This window comes from Pongo pygmaeus, chromosome 12, assembly GCF_028885625.2.
Source record: "Pongo pygmaeus isolate AG05252 chromosome 12, NHGRI_mPonPyg2-v2.0_pri, whole genome shotgun sequence".
Taxonomy (NCBI): domain Eukaryota; kingdom Metazoa; phylum Chordata; class Mammalia; order Primates; family Hominidae; genus Pongo; species Pongo pygmaeus.
The window spans coordinates 132,625,257-132,647,435 of NC_072385.2; the positions used below are offsets into that span (position 1 = coordinate 132,625,257).

Sequence of the window (22,179 nt, forward strand, 5' to 3'; positions counted from 1 at the left end):
ACGTTCTGAGGTCCTAAAGGTCAGGATATAAACATATGTTCTGGGCAATGCACAGTTCAAGTCATGGCAAGCACCTGAGTCAGATGATTGATCAGAAAATCAGAGGAGACAGTGGCTAAGGATGACTTAGCGTTGCATCTGATACATGGCTTTAGCCATTACTATCAACTCTCTACTGGAAGGAATTTCTCACAGTTGTCTGAATTATGGTGTATGTTAGTTTTGTTAGAAGCTATGAAGCTACTCAGAAATACATCACTGAAATATCGTATGCCAGATAGATCATAAGGTCATGTGTCAAATGCAGGCATCTGGGTCAACCACAGTAGTTGTCAGAGGCCTTGCAGAATAACTGAAATGGGGAACTGGCTTTACTACCATATCTCAGCAGCAGAGACACAGGATGCAGAGCAGACGGCAGGTATAGAGGCTCTTCTTACAAGTGCTCACAAAAATAAAAACAACAGAAAATCTTATACACCAACAACAGACAAACAGAGAGCCAAATCATGAGTGAACTCCCATTCACAATTGCTTCAAAGAGAATAAAATACTTAGGAATCCAACTTATAAGGGACGTGTAGGACCTCTTCAAGGAGAACTATAAACCACTGCTCAATGAAATAAAAGAGGACACAAACAAATGGAAGAACATTCCATGCTCATGGGTAGGAACAATCAATATCATGAAAATGGCCATACTGCCCAAGGTAATTTACAGATTCAATGCCATCCCCATCAAGCTACCAATGACTTTCTTCACAGAATTGGAAAAAACTACTTTAAAGTTCATATGGAACCAAAAAAGAGCCCGCATTGCCAAGTCAATCCTAAGCCAAAAGAACAAAGCTGGAGGCATCACACTACCTGACTTCAAAGTATACTACAAGGCTACAGTAACCAAAACAGCATGGTACTGGTACCAAAACAGAGCTATAGACCAATGGAATAGAACAGAGCCCTCAGAAATAACGCCACATATCTACAACTATCTGATTTTTGACAAACCTGACAAAAACAAGAAATGGGGAAAGGATTCCCTATTTAATAAATGGTGCTGGGAAAACTGGCTAGCCATATGTAGAAAGCTGAAACTGGATCCCTTCCTTACAACTTATACAAAAATTAATTCAAGATGGATTAAAGACTTAAATGTTAGACCTAAAACCATAAAAACCCTAGAGGAAAACCTAGGCTTTACCATTCAGGACATAGGCATGGGCAAGGACTTCATGTCTAAAACACCAAAAGCAATGGCAACAAAAGCCAAAATTGACAAATGGGATCTAATTAAACGCAAGAGCTTCTGCACAGCAAAAGAAACTACCATCAGAGTGAACAGGCAACCTACAGAATGGGAGAAAATTTTTGCAACCTACTCATCTGACAAAGGGCTAATATCCAGAATCTACAATGAACTCAAATTTACAAGAAAAAAACAAACAACCCCATCAAAAAGTGGGCAAAGGACATGAACAGACACTTCTCAAAAGAAGTCATTTATGCAGCCAAAAAACACATGAAAAAATGCTCACCATCACTGGCCATCAGAGAAATGCAAATCAAAACCACAGTGAGATACCACCTCACACCAGTTAGAATGGCAATCATTAAAAAGTCAGGAAACAACAGGTGCTGGAGAGGATGTGGAGAAATAGGAACACTTTCACACTGTTGGTGGGACTGTAAACTAGTTCAACCATGGTGGAAGTCAGTGTGGCAATTCCTCAGGGATCTAGAACTGGAAATACCATTTGACCCAGCCATCCCATTACTGGGTATATACCCAAAGGACTATAAATCATGCTGCTATAAAGACACATGCACACCTATGTTTATTGCGGCACTATTCACAATATCAGAGCCTTGGAACCAACCCAAATGTCCAACAATGATAGACTGGATTAAGAAAATGTGGCACATATACACCATGGAATACTGTGCAGCCATAAAAAATGATGAGTTCACGTCCTTTGCAGGGACATGGATGAAACTGGAAATCATCATTCTCAGTAAACTATCGCAAAGACAAAAAACCAAACACTGCATGTTCTCACTCATAGGTGGGAATTGAACAATGAGAACGCATGGACAACAAGAAGGAGAACATCACACTCTGGGGACTGTTGTGGGGTGGGGGGAGGGGGGAGAGATAGCATTAGGAGATATACCTAATGCTAAATGACGAGTTAATGGGTGCAGCACACCAGCATGGCACATGTATATATATGTAACTAACCTGCACATTGTGCACGTGTACCCTAAAATTTAAAGTGTAATAACAATAAAATAAAAAAAATAAAAAAATAAAAAACAGAAAAGAGACCATTACTGTGGATTCTTGACAAGGCCCTTTGGAAGCGATAATGATCATGGGTAACAGCTGGTTGCTAAGCTTTCAAGTTTTTAAAAACCAGTTCCTGTAGGAGGTGCAAAAACTGTAAGAAAAAGATTTCCTGTTCAAGGGGCAGACATTCCTCAGTGTACTGAGAAGTTGCTAGAAAAATGAAGTTTGCTAGAATGTTGAGTTTCTATTATTGGGAAGATGAGAAACACCCTGGAAGATGGCCTTAGAGTGGGAAAATCCTGGATAATCCATAGATATGTGGTATCGGGTGATGCTGGGAGGCTTGGATAATCCATACATGTGTGGTATGGGGTGGTGCTGGGGGCTCGGCCAGTGAGGAGCTCTGAAGACCAGGGTGGAGGGCGAAGGCGACTGCAGGGGTCATCCTGGCAGAGGGCAGGGCTGGCTGCAGCAAGAGCATGCACAGGGCATGTTGGGCTGAGCCTGGCGCTCAGGGAGAGCAGAGGCTGAGAGACTGTGGCCTCTATTTGCAGGTATCCTGGGCATGGCCCTGGGGGCCCAGCCTGGGGCTGCAATGACTTCATATTGTGTTTGCTGTTATTTTTAATACTTTCTATATAAAATGAACAATTGTGCATTAAAAATGGAAGGGATGCTCAAGGAGTTTGGTTCTCAAGAGCAGCAAGGTGAGAAGCAGCAGCAAGGAGCAGTCCTCAGGGCTAGGGACGTGGACCAGCTGCCACATCCGAGGAAGCCTCGAGGGGCTCTTTCTGCAGAGAGCACTGTCACAGGGCAGGGCCTCTCAGGTGCGGGTCTGAGTCTTTCAACGGCAGCGCCATTTTTAACATGAAAGTTCAACTTCCAATTTCTGCCCTCAAGGGAGGGAATAAAACTGAAGAATAAAACTTTTTATTCATGGATGACCTTTTTTCTCTGAGAAACCTTTGTAAGAATCTTTACTCCTAACAAGAGACTACTTCAATGCAATCATTTAATGTTAGAAAAGTGTTCCATATTGCTGAATCTTCGTCTACAGATATCTGACACCACCTAAGGTGTACGAATGATCACTCCACTTTCATTATTTAAAGCATAATGAAAGATCCAGAGAGTCTATTATGTTGTACAAAATAGCTCTGAGATCAACGCCTTTGAGATACCAGTAATCTGTGTTAGCTTCAGGAAAATAAAGCAGCTTCATTGCAGCCATGTCCAGAGGAAAGGAGATTGCTTTGTGTCTAAGTAACAGTCAAAAAGTGAAGGACTTACCACCTGCAAATCACCGTCGAGGTGAGACCTGCCAAGCCTCCGATCAGCAGAGCAGCCAGCGAGATGGAGACCCAAGTTGCCCGAGGGAGCCTCCCAGAATCTGGGGCACAGAAAGAGGCCTGGTTAGAAGAACCTTCCAGGGCCTGGGCAAGCCAGGTTGTCCTGCCTGAGTCTGGGCCACACCCTGTCCTGGGCCAGCGGCCTTCACCCCACAGCATGACGCAGGGAGGGAGGGACAATTTATCTGCCCAGAAAAGCCATTTAGACCATTAAGTCCAGACCTGAATGTGACGTGTGTGAGGAGAGCCAGCAGGGGACACAGGGCAGAGAAGTTGGCTCTCTCTCTATGGCAACCTCACTGTGGGCTCGGCATGGACGCTGTCCTGCAGGACCTTGCTGCCCAAACCAGGGAGGGCTCTCAGTGCTCTGGGAGTGGACCACAGGACCCAGGGGGCCCTTGGGGCCTCGGACCGGGGCAGGAAATGTTCGCAAGGTGGGCTGTAAGGGACGCAGTGTGACGCTGTGAGGTTTTGCCCTTGGCTGCATTTTATTTTTCCCAGAAGCCTCCTGGAGGTGAAGCCGTGGTTGAAGGAAGGTGGACAGCACCTTGCAGAGCTGGAGCCCTGGGGGGACGGGGGCACGGGATGGCAACAGATTTTGGAGCTCATCCTAGGTCTCATCTGCCCATTCCAGAAAGAAACCGAACAAGGTTGGTGGGAATCAGACAGAGAAATGCAGAAGGCCCGACGGGCAGAGGAGAGAGGCAGCCCAGGAGCAGGCCCCAGAGCATCTGGTGAGGGGCCTGAGGAAGTGTCTCCCACCTGGACCTGCGTCTTCATCTGAAAAAGCCGGGGACTGAGTGAGGGCTTCTGGGCTCCAGCCCTTGGCTTCTGTGCTTTCTGCAAGGAGATGCCAGCCTGGGGCCACTGCGGCTCTGAACTCAGAACTCCTTTGACCTAAGTTTTATTACTGACTTTTCTGTTTAGGTGCCCATTCGAGGTGGCCGAGGAGAAATCCAAGATGAAACGAAAACTGACTTTTAAATAAGAATTTAAATACTACCAATCAGTGTTTTTTTTAAACAAACGTGGGTCGCCCTGGATAAACATCATCATGTGTGGTTGAAGAAAGGCTCTGGGGCTAAGAGCACATTCAGGTACCAGACAGAGGCAGCAGCTGGGGGAATGGGCGCTTGGGTTGGTTCTATTTCTCACACTGGATTTTTTAAAGTGGGTTGTGAATGCGTCTGTGGGTGACTGCGGTTCCCTGTGCCACTTAGCGCCTGGGCGTGATTTGCAGGTGTGTCTCATTTGCAGCCCAGACACAGGTCGTGTCCATGGCTGTCTTCCTAGCATGGGTCTTTCCCAGCCCAGACACAGGTGGTATCTGTGGCTGTCTTCGTCGCATGGGTCTTGGACACTCAGCAAGCATTTGTTGGATACAAGAATGAATGAATAAATTCTAAATGCACATCCTGTTTCTCCAAAACGATCCTGTCCTCTTAGCCTTTGCACCTCATGACTTTTCCTCCTGGGATCCTCTAACCATCCTCCCGCCTCCAGGATCTCCTTCCTGCCACCTCTCACAGATGTAGTAGAGTCTGCAGGGCAACCTGAGCACAACAGCCTCTTGCTAAAAGCCCGTGGAGAGCAGAGCTGCTTGCTGGCCGTGGGACGCCGCTCCTCCCGCATCCAGAAAGAGGCTGGGTTCATGTTTCCATCCGCTGCTACTCGCTGTCACCCCCATGGCTGCTACAGGTGGGGGTTCCGCCTGTGCAGCTGGGGCTGGGGGTGCGGGGAAGGCTGAGCTGATTGAGGCCTGGGTGGGGATTCCAGGTAAGCACAGGCCAGGTCAGGGCAGTCAGGACAGTGCAGCCATGGAAATTCATTCTGGAATTGGTGTTTGACATTTCTGGGAGGGGGACTCCCCCTTCCTGCTGGATTTAGTTCTGAGAAACTTGGGCTGGAGGGGCCACCTGTGGAACTTCAAAAACCAGCAAAGCCAAGCATCTGACATCAGAGCCTTGAGAGAGAGGAGCCACGTCCTGGGCCGTGGTGAGCATCTGATTGAAGCCCACCTCACACCAGCAAACGGCAGACCCACAGCAGGGACGTAAGCAGCTCCATGTTTACCCAAAAGTGTGAAACGAGCCTGGGCAGGGGAAAGGCCAGATGCCGCACAGCAGAAACTTCCCTTTATTCTTTGCTCCAAATTTTTCTTTCTTGGCATTTTCAATTTCAAGAGCCAGTAAATCCGCTTGGAGCCAGGTTGAAGGCTGTGTGCTGCTGGGGATACCCGGCTGAGACAGGTCCTGAAGCCCCTGCATGTCCTACGGGGGCATTGCAAAGGTCACAGCTGCTGCCAGAGTGGCTTTCCGACCTCTTCAGTGCCACCCCGGGGAGCCCTGGAGTTCTCTGCTGTGGGCGTGGGCGTGGGTGCCCCTCTGGTGGGGCTGGGTGGGGTGGGATTCCCTGAGGCTGGGTGAAGGCCAACGAGGGCCTTTGGAAAGAAAGGGCATCGGGTTTGGGCAGGCCCTGGGCAGACAGAGGGCATTGGGATTTTGGAGAATTCAGGTCAGAATAATATGACTGGGATGGTTAATTTTATGGGTCAGCTTGACTGGAGCACAGGCGCCCAGATTAGACATTATTCCCGCTGTGTTTTTGAGATGGGTCCTGGAAGGGATCAGCATTGGAATCTGTGGTCTGAGAAAAGCAGACGGCTTTCCCCAACACGGGTGGGCCCTGGTGCCCACCTTCCCTGGAACCTCTGGCCTCCAGCCAGGGCTCGTAGGAGGGGCTGTAAACATGGCTCAGCTGTTGCTCCTGGGTCACTCTCAGCCCTCAGCACCTGAGTGCATGTCCACTCAGCCGGGGCCTCTGCTTCTCTCTGTGTCTACCCTTCCTCATGGAGGCAGGCTTGGGTTTCACGCTGTCATTCTGAAAGCTGAGGGACAGCCATGTCCATCACCCTTTTGGGGTGTTCCATCCAGCAGTGACAGAGCTGGTGCGTCCAGGGACGGTGCTGGGTACTGCTGGCTGCGCGGTCTGTACAGAGAGGGCACTGACGGCTGCTTGTGCGGGAGCAGGGCTCTTTCATCAGGGACGTGTGTGGCCTCCGTGTGACAACAGTTAGGCTTGTGCGTCAGGAATGCAGAAAGGTCATGCCCAGCGTCCTAATTTTCCATGGTCGTTTTTGCAGGGACAGCAGTATAATCATAAGGGTGCTGGTGGTGGAGGAAGCACTGAGGCCAGCATCCCCAGCTGTTCACCTCCCAGCTCCTGAGATGCTCTGGGGGCATTTTCCCTCCCTCAGTCCCTTCCTTAGAAAGAGAAGGTCACTGTCCACCATCGTCCACCATCAGGCTCCACCAGCGGCCTGGCCCAGTGCCTCCGGAGGGCCTGGGTCCTGTCAGGGAGGCCAGGGAGGTACACGGCAGCTGTTGGAGAGGAAGCTCCTTGGAGGCAGCCAGCTGCTTGAGGGGCTGCAGGGCTCAGCGGGAAGATGTGTTCTGCGGCGGACCCTGACTTCACGTTCGGCAGCCAGGAGCCCAGCAGGGGCGGAGCGGGGCAGGGACAGCACCATGCAAGCATCACATCCACCGCACAGAACCAGAAGGCAGCGCGGAGCTCAGAGCTGCCCTGAGCACCGGCACTGCATGGGCGCTGGTCCCGGCCGGGCTCAGGGGCTCTCTGGGACGCCCTTGGCGGGGGCAGGATCTGGAGAGGCAGATGGATAGCGTCCAGGCAGGAGGATTCCTTAGCAAAGAGGTAGCACTGGAAGGGAACGTCTCAACTCTAGAGACACATTTGGCTTCCACATTGGCGTTTATAGAAAAGAGTCCTTAAGATGTAGGAAATACATCCTGGCTAACACGGTGAAACCCCGTCTCTACTAAAAATACAAAAACAAAAATTAGCCGGGCGTGGTGGCGGGCGTGGTGGCGGCGCCTGTAGTCCCAGCTACTCGGGAGGCTGAGGCAGGAGAATGGCGTGAACCCGGGAAGCTGAGCTTACAGTGAGCTGAGATCGCACCACCGCACTCCAGTCTGGGCAACAGAGCGAGACTCCGTCTCAAAAAAAAAAGATGCAGGAAATAGATAAATGTATGTTGTAATTGTTCTCAGGACAAAAACTAAAACAAGACGTTTGAAACAAAATATTGGAAATTAGTTTATGCAACTCATGCTCCTGTTGTATACACTTCTTCTAAAGTTTTATTCTGAAGATTAAAAGACGGCACTATGGACCAATTGGCTGTCGTGGGCTGAACCGGGTCTCCCAGATTCTTGTGCTGAAGCTCCAACCTCCTGGGCCTCAGAATGTGGCTGATTTGGGGATGGAGCATTTGAGGAGGTAATTGCGGTGGCATGGGGATGTCACTGTGGGCCGTGGCCCAAGGCAGCTATGTCCTTATGAGATGAGGAGATGCGGCCATGGACACACAGAGGGACTGCCCTGGGAGGACATGGGGAGAAGGTGGTATCTGCAGCCAAGGGGTGAGTCCTCAGGGGGAGCCAACCCTGCCCTCCCCTTGATCTTGGACTCCAGCCTCCAGGACTCGCTGAGAGAGAAATCTCTTGTTCAAGTGCCCAGTCTGCAGGGCTGTGCTATGGCACCCTCAGTCTGCAGGGCTGTGCTATGGCACCCCCAGTCTGCAGGGCTGTGCTATGGCACCCCCAGTCTGCAGGGCTGTGCTATGGCACCCCCAGTCTGCAGGGCTGTGCTATGGCACCCTCAGTCTGCAGGGCTTTGCTATGGCACCCCCAGTCTGCAGGGCTTTGCTATGGCATCCCCAGTCTGCAGGGCTTTTCTATGGCACCCCCAGTCTGCAGGGCTGTGCTATGGCACCCCCAGTCTGCAGGGCTGTGCTATGGCACCCTCAGTCTGCAGGGCTTTGCTATGGCACCCCCAGTCTGCAGGGCTTTGCTATGGCATCCCCAGTCTGCAGGGCTTTTCTATGGCACCCCCAGTCTGCAGGGCTGTGCTATGGCACCCCCAGTCTGCAGGGCTGTGCTATGGCACCCTCAGTCTGCAGGGCTTTGCTATGGCATCCCCAGTCTGCAGGACTTTTCTATGGCACCCCCAGTCTGCAGGGCTGTGCTATGGCACCCCCAGTCTCCAGGGCTGTGCTATGGCATCCCCAGGAAATGAATACAGTTCCTTTAACCACAACGTTAGGAAAAAAACACTACAAAAGCAGAGCTCCCTCTATAATTATATCGACGCCTGAATCTATATGTGTATCTACATCTAAACTTATGTAGGGAGAGCTATACCTAAATCTAAATCTATTCTTTTATATCAAAGCCTGAATCTATATGTGTATCTACATCTAAACTTATATAAGGAGAGCTGTACGGAAATCTAAATGTATTCTTTTATACCTATATGTAAATGTATATCTACATCTATATATCTGCATCTGTGCCTACAACTAAACTAAGTCTCTATCCATAATATCTATACCCATATCTGTATCTAAATCTAAGTCTGTAAGTCACCGTGGAAACAGGAGAAGCCCTGGGCACCTGTGTATTAATCTCTCAGACATGGGCCCTGGTGCACAGAATGGTCTTAAGCTCATGTGCTGCTGGCCCCTGTCACGGTGCATTCAAGGGGGGGGCCCAGGAGGAAGAGAGGTAGTGGGCAAGTTCTCTTAGGCACAAATGCATCTTTGGGTGCTCTCCGGGAGGAGGAAGAGAGGTAGTGGGTGAGCCCTCTTAGGCACGAATTCATCTCTGGGTGCTCTCCCGGGGCTGTTCCTGACCTCCACTGGGCTTCCTTTCTCCTTCCTTCTGTGGGTGAGTCCAGAAGAAAACACCGGGAGGGATGGAGGGTGGTGGCTTCAGCTGGAGGACAGCAGTAGAAGTGTTTCCTGGGGCCCCATGGAGCCATCTGACGGGGTGAGATATTACCAAAAATACAGCAAGTGCTTCTGGGCTGTAGTCCAGCAAAATTGCAGTCTTGACGTAAATGCCCCACTGCCTTCGCCTGAACAGGGTTCTGAATCCGCTTTCTTGGGTTTGTGATAATAATGCGGAAAGCAGCTGAGCTCCTCTCTGTAAATATGGCAGCTTGGCCACCTGACTACCTTTGCAATTCACATCTGAACCATTGATTTAAACATTTTATTTAAAAACCTGAATGCAAGAGCAGCTGTTTCTAGCTTTCCATGATTGAGAGTGGTCTGCTTTGAAAGGAAGAGAGGATACGATTTCATATGGAGAAAAAACATGAATAAAATCAGAGGCTAATAAAACAATGAGTGTGAGGGGGAAATGCTGTGGAGAGAGAGGAAACCTGAAACAAGAGGGTGGGGTGTCCCTGAAAAGAGAGGGTGGGGTGTCCCTGAAACAAGAGGGTATCCTGTGCCTGAAACAAGAGGGTGTCCTGAAAGGACACAAGAGGGTGTCCCTGAAAGGAGACGGTGTGCTGTGCCTGAAACAAGAGGGTGGGGTGTCCCATCCCTAAAACAAGAGGGTGGGGTGTGCCTGAAACAAGAGGGTATCCTGTGCCTGAAACAAGAGGGTGGGGTGTCCCTGAAAGGAGAGGGTGTGGTGTGCCTGAAACAAGAGGGTGGGGTGTCCCTGAAACATAAAGGTGTGCTATCCCTAAAACAAGAGGGTGGGGTGTGCCTGAAACAAGAGGGTGGGGTGTGCCTGAAACAAAAGGGTGGGGTGTCCCTGAAACATAAAGGTGTGCTGTCCCTGAAACAAGAGGGTGGGGAGTCCCTGAAACAAGAGGGTGAGATGTGCCTGAAACAAGAAGGTGAGGTGTGCCTGAAACCAGAGGGGGGGTGTGCCTGAAACAAGAGGGTGTGGTGTGCCTGAAACAAGAGGGTGGGGTGTCCCTGAAACAAGAGGGTGGAGTGTCCCTGAAACAAGAGGGTATCATGTGCCTGAAACAAGAGAGTGGGGTGTCCGTGAAACAAGAGGGTGGGGTGTCCGTGAAACAAGAAGGTGGGGTGTCCCTGAAACAAGAGGGTGTGGTGTGCCTGAAACAAGAAGGTGGGGTGTCCCTGAAACAGGAGGGTGGGGTGTGCCTGAAACGAGAGGGTACCTGTGCCTGAAACGAGAGGGTATCTGTGCCTGAAACAAGAGAGTGGGGTGTCCCTGAAACAAGAGGGTGGTGTGTGCCTGAAACAATAGGGTGTGGTGTCCCTGAAACAAGAGGGTGGGGTGTGCCTGAAACAAGAGGGTGTGGTGTCCCTGAAACAAGAGGGTGCGGTGTGCCTGAAAGAAGAGGGTGGGGTGTGCCTGAAACAAGAGGGTGGGGTGCGCCTGACACAAGAGGGTGGGGTGTGCCTGAAACAAGAGTGTGGGGTTTCCCTGAAACAAGAGGGTGGGGTGTGCCTGAAGCAAGAGGGTATCCTGTGCCTGAAACAAGAGGGTGGAGTGTCCCTGAAACAAGAGGGTATCCTGTGCCTGAAACAAGAGGGTGGGGTGTCCCTGAAACAAGAGAGTGTGGTTTCCCTGAAACAAGAGGATAGGGTGTGCCTGAAACACGAAGGTATCCTGTGCCTGAAACAAGAGGTGGGGTGTCTCTGAAAAAAGAGGGTATCCTGTGATTGAAACAAGAGGGTGGGGTGTGCCTGAAACAAGAGGGTGTGGTGTCCCTGAAACAAGAGGGTCGGGTGTGCCTGAAAAAAGAGGGTGGGGTGTCCCTGAAGAGGGTGGGGTGTCCCTGATACAAGAGGGTGTGGTGTCCCTGAAACAGGCCAGTGCTGTGTCCCTGAAACAAGAGGGTGGGGTATGCCTGAAACAAGAAGGTGGGGTGTCCCTGAAACAGGAGGGTGGGGTGTGCCTGAAACAAGAGGGTGTGCTGTCCCTGAAACAAGAGGGTATCTGTGCCTGAAACAAGAGAGTGGGGTGTCCCTGAAACAAGAGGGTGGGGTGTGCCTGAAACAAGAGGGTGTGGTGTCCCTGAAACAAGAGGTTGGGGTGTCCCTGAAATAAGAGGGTATCCTGTGCCTGAAACAAGATGGTGGGCTGTCTGTGAAAGAAGAGGGTGGGGTGTCCCTGAAACAAGAGGGTGGGGTGTCCCTGAAACAAGAGGGTGTGTTTTCCCTGAAACAAGAGGGTATCCTGTGCCTGAAACAAGAGGGTGGGTTGTCCCTGAAACAAGAGGGGTGTGTGTGCCTGAAACAAAAGGGTGGGGTGACCCTGAAACAAGAGGGTGGGGTATCCCTGAAACAAGAGGGTGTCGTGTACCTGAAACAAGAGGTGGGGTGTCCCTGAAACAAGAGGGTGTCGTGTGCCTGAAACAAGAGGGTGTGGTGTCCCTGAAACAAGGGGGTGTCGTGTGCCTGAAACAAGAGGCGGGGTGTCCCTGAAACAAGAGGGTGGGGTGTCCCTGAAACAAGAGGGTGGGGTGTGCCTGAAACAAGAGGGTGGGGTGTCCCTGAAACAAGAGGGTGGGGTGTGCCTGAAACAAGAGGGTGGGGTGTCCCTGAAACAAGAGGGTGGGGTGTCCCTGAAACAAGAGGGTGGGGTGTGCCTGAAACAAGAGGGTGGGGTGTCCCTGAAGGAAGAGGGTGGGGTGTCCCTGAAACAAGAGGGTGGGGTTTCCCTGAAACAAGAGGGTGGGGTGTGCCTGAAACAAGAGGGTGGGGTGTGCCTGAAAAAAGAGGGTGGGGTGTGCCTGAAACAAGAGGGTGGGGTGTCCCTGAAAGAAGAGGGTGGGATGTCCCTGAAACAAGAGGGTGGGGTGTGCCTGAAACAAGAAGGTGGGGTGTGCCTCAAACAAGAGGGTGGGGTGTGCCTGATACAAGAAGGTGTGGTGTGCCTGATACAAGAAGGTGTGGTGTCCCTGAAACAAGAGGGTATCCTGTGCCTGAAACAAGAGGGTGGGGTGTCCCTGAAAAAAAAGGGAGTGGTATGCCTGAAACAAGAGGGGGTGGTGTTTCTGAAACAAGAGGGTGCGTGTCCCTGAAACAAGAGGGTATCGTGTGCCTGAAACAAGAGGTGTGGTGTCCCTGAAACAAGAGGGTGGGGTGTCCCTGAAACAAGAGGTTGTGTTGTCCCTGAAACAAGAGGGTGGGGTGTCCCTGAAACAAGACGGTGGGGTGTGCCTGAAACAAGACGGTGTGGGGTCCCTGAAACAAGAGGGTGTGGTGTCCCTGAAACAAGACGGGGGGTGTGCCTGAAAGAAGAGGGTGTGGTGTCCCTGAAACAAGAGGGGGGTTTGCCTGACACCGGGGTGGGGGTGTGCCTGACACAGGAGTGGGGGTGTGCCTCTCATCAGCAAATGTAAAAGAACAGAAATTATAACAAACCGTCTCTCCGACCACAGTGCAATCAAACTAGAACTCAGGATTAAGAAACTTACTCAAATCTGCTCAACTACATGGAAACTGAACAACGTGCTCCTGAATGACTACTGGGTACATAACGAAATGAAGGCTGAAATAAAGATGTTCTTTGAAACCAACGAGAACAAAGACACAACATACCAGAATCTCTGGGACACATTCAAAGCAGTGTGTAGAGAGAAATTTATAGCACTAAATGACCACAAGAGAAAGCAGGAAAGACCTAAAATTGATACCCTAACATCACAATTAAAAGAACTAGAAAAGCAAGAGCAAACACGTTCAACAGCTAGCAGAAGGCAAGAAATAACTAAGATCAGAGCAGAACTGAAGGAAATAGAGACACATAAAACCCTTCAAAAAATTAATGAATCCAGGAGCTGGTAGTTTGAAAAAATCAACAAAATTGATAGATTGCTAGCAAGACTAATAAAGAAGAAAAGAGAGAAGAATCAAATAGACGCAATACAAAATGATAAAGAGGATATCACCACCGATCCCACAGAAATACAAACTACCATCAGAGAATACTATAAACACCTCTACGCAAATAAACTAGAAAATCTAGAAGAAATGGATAAATTCCTCGACACATATATCCTCCCAAGAGTAAACCAGGAAGAAGTTGAATCTCTGAATAGACCAATAACAGGCTCTGAAATTGAGGCAATAATCAATAGCTTACCAACAAAAAGAGTCCAGGACCAGATGGATTCACAGCCGAATTCTACCAGAGGTACAAGGAGGAGCTGGTACCATTTCTTCTGAAACTATTCCCATCAATAGAAAAAGAGGGAATCCTCCCTAACTCATTTTATGAGGCCAGCATCATCCTGATACCAAAGCCTGGCAGAGACACAACCAAAAAAGAGAATTTTAGACCAATATCCTTAATGAACATTGATGCAAAAATCCTCAATAAAATACTGGCAAACCGAATCCAGCAGCACATCAAAAAGCTTATCCACCATGATCAAGTGGGCTTCATCCCTGGGACGCAAGGCTGGTTCAACATATGCAAATCGATAAATGTAATCCAGCATATAAACAGAACCAAAGACAAAAACCACATGATTATCTCAATAGATGCAGAAAAGGCCTTTGCCAAAATTCAACAACCTTCATGCTAAAAACTCTCAATAAATTAGGTATTGATGGGAAGTATCTCAAAATAAGAAGAGCTATCTATGACAAACCCACAGCCAATATCATACTGAATGGGCAAAAACTGGAAGCATTCCCTTTGAAAAGTGACACAAGACAGAGATGTCCTCTCTCACCACTCCTATTCAACATAGTGTTGGAAGTTCTGGTCGGTGCAATCAGGCAGGAGAAAGAAATAAAGGGTATTCAATTAGGAAAAGAGGAAGTCAAATTGTCCCTGTTTGCAGATGACATGATTGTATTTCTAGAAAACCCCATTGTCTCAGCCCCAAATTTCCTTAAGCTGATAAGCAACTTCAGCAAAGTCTCAGGATACAAAATCAAAGTACAAAAATCACAAGCATTCCTATACACCAATAACAGACAAACAGAGAGCCAAATCATGAGTGAACTCCCATTCACAATTGCTTCAAAGAGAATAAAATACCTAGGAATCCAACTTACAAGGGATGTGAAGGACCTCTTCAAGGAGAACTACAAACCACTGCTCAATGAAATAAAAGAGGACACAAACAAATGGAAGAACATTCCATGCTCATGGGTAGGAAGAATCAATATCGTGAAAATGGCCATACTGCCCAAGGTAATTTATAGATTCAATGCCATCCCCATCAAGCTACCAATGACTTTCTTCACAGAACTAGTAAAAACTACTTTAAAGTTCATATGGAACCAAAAAAGAGCCCGCATTGCCAAGTCAATCCTAAGCCAAAAAAAAACAAAGTGGGAGGCATCACACTACCTGACTTCAAACTATACTACAAGGCTACAGTAACCAAAACAGCATGGTACTGGTACCAAAACAGAGCTATAGACCAATGGAACAGAACAGAGCCCTCAGAAATAATGCCACATGTCTACAACTATCTGATCTTTGACAAACCTGAGAAAAACAAGAAATGGGGAAAGGATTCCCTATTTAATAAATGGTGCTGGGAAAACTGGCTAGCCATATGTAGAAAGCTGAAACTGGATCCCTTCCTTACAACTTATACAAAAATTAATTCAAGATGGATTAAAGACTGACATGTTAGACCTAAAGCCATAAAAACCCTAGAAGAAAAACTAGGCAATACCATTCAGGACATAGGCATGGGCAAGGACTTCATGACTAAAACACCAAAAGCAATGGCAACAAAAGCCAAAATTGACAAATGGGATCTAATTAAACTCAAGAGCTTCTGCACAGGAAAAGAAACTACCATCAGAGTGAACAGGCAACCTACAGAATGGGAGAAAATTTTTGCAACCTACTCATGTGACAAAGGGCTAATATCCAGAATCTACAAAGAACTCAAACAAATTTAGAAGAAAAAAACAAACAACCCCGTCAAAATTGGGCAAAGTATATGAATAGACACTTCTCAAAAGAAGACATTTATGCAGCCAAAAAACGCATGAAAAAATGCTCATCATCACTGGCCATCAGAGAAATGCAAATCAAAACCACAATGAGATACCATCTCACACCAGTTAGAATGGCAATCATTAAAAAGTCAGGAAACAACAGGTGCTGGAGAGGATGTGGAGAAATAGGAACACTTCTACACTGTTGGTGGGACTGTAAACTAGTTCAACCATTGTGGAAGTCAGTGTGGCGATTCCTCAGGGATCTAGAACTAGAAATACCATTTGACCCAGCCATCCCATTACTGGGTATATACCCAAAGGATTATAAATCATGCTGCTACAAAGACACATGCACACCTATGTTTATTGCGGCACTATTCACAATATCAAAGCCTTGGAACCAACCCAAATGTCCAACAATGATAGACTGGATTAAGCAAATGTGGCACATATACACCATGGAATACTGTGCAGCCATAAAAAATGATGAGTTCATGTCCTTTGTAGGGACATGGATGAAACTGGAAACCATCATTCTCAGCAAACTATCGCAAGGACAAAAAACCAAACACCGCATATTCTCACTCATAGATGGGAACTGAACAATGAAAACACATGGACACAGGAAGGGGAACATCACACTCTGGGGACTGTTGTGGGGTGGGGGGAGGGGGGAGGGATAGCATTAGGAGATATACCTAATGCTAGATGACGAGTTAATGGGGGCAGCACACCAGCATGGCACATGTATACATATGTAACAAACCTGCACGTTGTGCACATGTACCCTAAAACTTAAAGTATAATAATAATAAAATTTAAAAAAAAAACTGCCAAAAAAAAAAACCAGGAATTTCTCCCCAACCCCTAAGTAAACAAATGGTTCCTTCACACGGACAGAGAGGGGAACAGCACACACCAGGGCCTATTGAGGGGTGGAGGATGAGGGGAGGAAACACATGGACAGAGAGGGGAACAGCACACACCAGGGCCTATTGAGGGGTGGAGGATGAGGGGAGGAAACACATGGACAGAGAGGGGAACAGCACACACCAGGGCCTATTGAGGGGTGGAGGATGAGGGGAGGAAACTTAGGGGATAGGTCAATAGGAGCAGCAAACCACGGTGGCACACGTATACCTATGTAACAAACCTGCATGTTCTTCACATCTTTTATCACTTTTTTTAAAAGAAAGAAAGAAAAACAACAACAACAACAAAAAAGGAGTGGGGGTATGCCTGACATGGGGGTTGGGTTGGTGTACCTGACACAGGAGGGGGGTTGTGCTTGACACAGGATAGTGGGGTGTGCCTGACATGGGGTGGGGGGATGTGCCTGACACAGGAAGGGGGGGTGCACCTGACACGGGGGTGGGAGGGTGTGCCTGGCACAGGAGGGTGGGGTGTGCCTGACATGGGGTGGGGGGATGTGCCTGACACAGGAGGGGGGGTGCACCTGACACGGGGGTGGGAGGGTGTGCCTGGCACAGGAGGGTGGGGTGTGCCTGACACAGGAGGGTGGGGTGTGCCTGACACAGGAGGTGGGGTGTGCCTGACACAGGCTGGTGGGGTGTGCCTGACACAGGAGGTGGGGTGTGCCTGACACAGGAGGTGGGGTGTGCCTGACACAGGGGTTGGGGGTGTGTGCGTGACACAGGCTGGTGGGGTGTGCCTGACACGGGGGTGGGGGTGTGTGCCTGACACAGGAGGGTGGTATGTGCCTGACACAGGAGGGTGGGGTGTGCCTGACACAGGAGAGTGGGATGTGCCTGATATAGGATAGTGGGGTGCGCCTGACACAGGGTGGGGAGTGTGCCTGACACAGGAGGGGGGTGCGCCTGACACAGGAAGGGGGTGTATGCCTGACACAGGAGTGGGGGACGTGCCAGTCAGGCAGATGTAGCTTGAAAGCACCAGAAAGAGCATCCCCGGCCTCTGAAGGCCCCGGGCAGCCACGTCCTGGCCATCGCTTTTCAGACTCACTTGCTTGATAACTGGCCTTGACCTTAGCCCTTGTGTCCTTCGCTGAGGAGCTGAGTTTCAGCAAGAATCCTATTATTCCAGTTTAGCAGAAGCCCCTTAATGCAGTTGAGTCATGAAGCATTTTGCACTGACTTCTCTCTGCCCTGGCTGGACGTCCCAGCTGCCTTTGCTGCATTTGGACCTTGCACTTGGCTCTTTCCCAAGACCTCACTCCCCTATGACAGTAGCTCAAAGGAAGTCTGTCTGTCACTCGAGTCGGTAAATAATTATTTTTCTATAAGAGCTGTAAGCCAAACTATTAACACAAATTCCCGGCCAGCTACGGAGTGGCTGTGTGACCAGGAGCGTCTCTCGCCCTCTCTTATCACTAGTATCCTCTTCTATAAAATGAAGATTAAAGATAGTGCTTACTTAACAGCCACAATTTTCAGGGGAGTAAATTCGTCAAAAGTTTGGGAGTAGCTGGCACCTGGCTTGGAGGCAGCGGTGAGGAAGACGCTGTCCCTGAGCTGAGTGCAGAGCTGGGGAACTGGGTAAGGCCATCTGAGGCGGATGTTGAGCACCCAGGCCCCATGCCGGGCGGGGACATCCGGAGGTGGAGGTGGGAGACAGGCAGGGAGCTGTGCTGCTGGCCCTGGTCAGGGTGCAGTCAGGTGCGTTTGGAGGGGGCCCAGAAGGAGGAGAGGTGATGGACGGGTCTGTAATGAATCCTGCCTGTTTCATAGGTTTTTTGTCTGGGGTGTAATCTAGGCTGGGTATACACCTGTGGGCCTTGTCTGGAAATGCATTCTGGCTGCCGCCCCCAGCCTCAGCGTGCACCGAGGGTCTCTGCACAGACAGCAGGCACACAAAGTGCATCCTCTGCCCCCAGCACAGCGCAGACGCCCCTCGGGCACCGTGGGCTTGGTGTCTTATTCATCTCCGCCCTTCCCAATCAAGATGGTGATTGACAGTTGCCTAACTTGAACACATTTTTCTTCATTTTACAAAAACTCGCAAATGGACAGACAGAGAGAGAGGGGAACAGCCTCACCTACGCAGGTTCTCCCATCGTCTCCTAACTCGTAGGGGTCCGCGCAGAGGCACTGGAAGCCGCCCTTGGTGTTTCTGCACCTCGCGGAGGCGTGGCAGGGGGGGTGGGCACCGTCTGCACACTCGTTCACATCTGCCAGACACGCAAGGCCACACACGTGAGAGGAAGCGGCTGTATCCCCTTCTCCCATGAGCGACCCCCATTCTGGGAGGTGCTTCTCTCTGGGGAGGTCAGCCCTTTGCCTGCCATCCCACCTGGTCTAGAGGGAACCGGGCACCACCTCTGCTGTTGTGTGGCCGCCCCCTGCTCCCGGCACATCCGAAAAGGTGATGAGGAGCAGACAGATGTGCGCTGGCCATGGGCTCTGAGCCTGCAGGGAGTCCACACACTGGGGCTCACTCAGGCCTGAGTCACAGGAGCCCTCCTGGAGGAAATTACGGTCTGCCTGGGATAGGGGAATGTGGAATGTGGCCAAGTGCAGGACACAGGGGCAGGAAGGGGCCAGGGTGAGGGTGGGGCAAGGTCTGCTTCACTCAGGCAGATGCTCCCAGCTGGCCCAGATGCTCCCAGCTGGCCGGCACGTCCTCTGAGAGCAAGGACTGGGGCCATCTGCCACTGCCAGTGAGGATGTGGCGTCCGCTCTTGCTCCCCCTGTACACGAATCCTACAACCTAGTACCTCATCCCCTAGGCTTATGTTTCCAGATAACCTGCTGTACATTTTGTTCAAATAATGTTCCTTTTCTGGCCAATTTTAGAAAACAAGCAGTAGCGTGTCACAGATCTGCTCTACATGCCCAGTGCACGTTCTCTAAATGGAACAGGTGCTGTTAGTGCTGGGGACACGAGCTCTTCCAGGAGCTGCTCTGTCTCGAGGGAACAGAGCTGGCCTGGGTGCAGCCTCTGCCGAGGGCCAGGCTGGGGGCAGCAACCTCCCTGCACTCCTGGGGCCCTGGTGCTGACGACACCCCCAGACAGAGCGAAGGCACTGGGAGAGGTGGAGGGACTCTCCCTAATCTCACCGCTGAGTGGAAGAGCCGGGGTCCACACAGGTCACAGGGTCTTGGCCCCCAACTCGGCCACCCCAGGACGATGAGAATGTGTGAACCTGGGCAGTGCTCAGGTGACCCAGTGCCAGAGACCCGTGAGGCCTTGAAGGCCACCTGGGGTGGTCTGCTGCCCACCTGCTCCCCAGGGTGAGGGGCTGCATTGGATGGGACTGCCCACTCCTAACCTGGGGGGAGGCTTGGCCCATGCTGGTTTTCTCAGTTACAGAATGGGTATCATTATGTCGGCTGTGAAAAACGGGCATGGAATCAAAGACGATGCTTATGACAACTAGCAGGGTGTCGGGGATATCTCAGGCTTTCTAAATAGTACAGTCTTTAATAATGACATTATTGATAATGACAACCATTCTATAAGAGTATAAGAAGCCGGGTCCAGTAGCTCATGCCTGTAATCCCAGCACTTTGGGAGGCTGAGGTGGGTAGATCACCTGAGGTCAGGAGTTTGAACCCAGCCTGGCCAACATGGTGAAATTCCATCTCCACTAAAAATACAAAAATGAGCTGGGTGCAGTGGTGGGTGCCTATAATCCCAGCCACTCAGGAGGCTGAGGCAGGAGAATCACTTGAGCCCAGGAAGCGGAGGTTGCAGTGAACAGAGATTGCGCCACTGCACTCCAGCCTGGGTGACAGAGTGAGACTCTGTCTCAAAAAAATAAAAAGAAGTATAAGAAAAGGGTCAAGAAATTTCAAGGGATTGGAGCTATTGACTATCGGCTACTGTTAATTGTCTCTATCTTGCAGCAGCTATTAAAGTGTTTTATGTATAGGTAACCATGTCAAGGCTGTTAAACCTAGAAAGTCTTTCTTGGCTAAAGCTGCCCCTGGAACCAGCCCCTCCTGCATCCCGTTATGCAGAGTTGTGAAGCAACGGAGCTGTGTGAAGGCATCTGCAGCTGCCTTCACACAGCTACAAACAGTAGGGGAGTGTTTCCATCATGATCGCGTGAAAAATTAAAGTCATCACCCATGAACGCTGCAAGCCCATTTTCTCTTCATCCCCTGGGATGTGCGATGGGGTCCTCAGAATGGGAACAGCAGCCACCAACACATCCCTACATTCCTCTTGGGGAGTTCCCTTGGAGCAGCTTCTGCCCCCTCTCCTCACCCCATCCCTGCAGTTCAGACTCATCCTAGGTATAAATTCCCTGTGGCTGCCGGGAAAAATCATCACAAAGTGGATGGCTCCAAGCAACAGAAATGCATCCTCCAAGAGTTCTGGAGGTCACAGGTCTGAAATCAGGGTGTCGGCCGGGTGGTGCTCTCGGAGGGGGGGGGTCCTTCCTGCATGCTCTGGCTCCTGGTGGGTCCTGGGGGGCCCATGCCTGGCAGATGCTTTGTTTCCATCCTGGGTCTTCACACAGTCCCGTCTCTCTGTGTCTTGTCTCCTCTTCCTATGAGGACACTGCGCATTGGAGCAGGATGCACCCAACAGCCTCATTTTAACTGGATGGCACCTGCAAAGGCCTTGCTTCTTCATCAGGCCACATGCAGATGTACACGGGGCTAGAACGTGAGCGTAGCTTTTTGGGGGCACGGTTTGGCCCACAACGCTCCACCCACGGTCAGTTTCTTCTAAGCAGAAGGCCCAGCCAGGGGCCAGCGCTGTGTAGGTCTCCTTCCCAGGATGGACAGGAAGGAGGGGGACAAATCGGCCCTGTCTGAAGAGCAGCGCTCCCGACAGAGGAGGAAACCAGCCTCAGCCGCAGTGTCCCCAGATACCAGGGCCACCTGCACAGAGGCCGAGGCTCTGCTCTCCGACTGCTTCGCCTTGAGTTTCAAGAAGAGCAGCCGTGGTGTCCAAACGTCTCCACGCGCAGTGAGTGCGCAGATGGCTGTGGCGTCCACAGTCTGCATGTGCAGTGAGCGCACAGATGTTTCCATTTCTCTAAGCAAATTAGTACCGGTTGCGAACTGTATTTTCCATAATACGCACAAAGCATGTATGTATATTCGTTTACTGCGTAACCTCCTGACAATAACTCATGGAAAAAGCCACTGACTCATAGCTTTTTATCTATTTGAAATTTGCAGCATGAAGGCACTCAGAGGAGACTCACTGCAATGCATTTGCCAGCTTTTTTTTTTTTTTTTTTTTTTTTTGAGACGGAGTCTCACTCTGTTGCCCAGGCTGGAGTGCAGTGGTGCAATCTCGGCTCACTGAAACGTCCACCTCCCGGGTTCAAGCAATTCTCTTGCCTCAGCCTCCTGGGTAGCTGGGATTACAGGTGCCCACCACCATGCCCGGCTAATTTTTCTTCTTTGTATTTTTAGTATAGATGGGGTTTCACCATCTTGGCTAGGCTGGTGTTGAACTCCTGACTTCATGATCCACCCGCCTCAGCCTCCCAAAGTGCTGGGATTACAGGCATAAGCCACCACACCCGGCCTTAATATCAAGTTTTTATGTGAATGAGTTTGAGTGAATAAGTAGAATTTGAATAAAGAGCAGCAAATACTATTTGTTTTTCTGTATCAAATATTCAGTCAAGCCCGTAGCCTTCCTTTCTGTAGCCGCAGATGTGTTGATGAAGTTTCACTGAGGATCTCCTTGAGTGCTTATATTCTTATCAATTTACCATAAACGTAAAGTTTCCTGTCTGTTATACTTGAGTTTTTTCCCTTGTGATTCTTGATTTTGAAACTTCTAGTGCAGGGAACAGCTGTGGTAAAAATATCTGTGCACATGCATTT

At 49.9% G+C, this 22,179-nt stretch overlaps 1 protein-coding gene across 5 annotated transcripts in view; it reads right to left on the reverse strand.

Moving 5' to 3' along the window:
* TPO (thyroid peroxidase) overlaps positions 1–22,179 on the reverse strand; it is a 126,944-nt gene that overhangs the window by 19,514 nt on the left and 85,251 nt on the right. For 4 of the 5 annotated variants that reach the window (XM_054475237.1, XM_054475235.1, XM_054475236.1 and 1 more), the window contains 2 exons: positions 18,420–18,551; positions 3,578–3,677 (listed from right to left, as the gene is read on the reverse strand). In XM_054475237.1, the coding sequence (XP_054331212.1) occupies positions 3,578–3,677; positions 18,420–18,551 (232 nt within the window). The remainder of the gene's footprint in view (positions 1–3,577; positions 3,678–18,419; positions 18,552–22,179) is intronic. The other variant, XM_054475238.1, reaches the window with a different exon arrangement.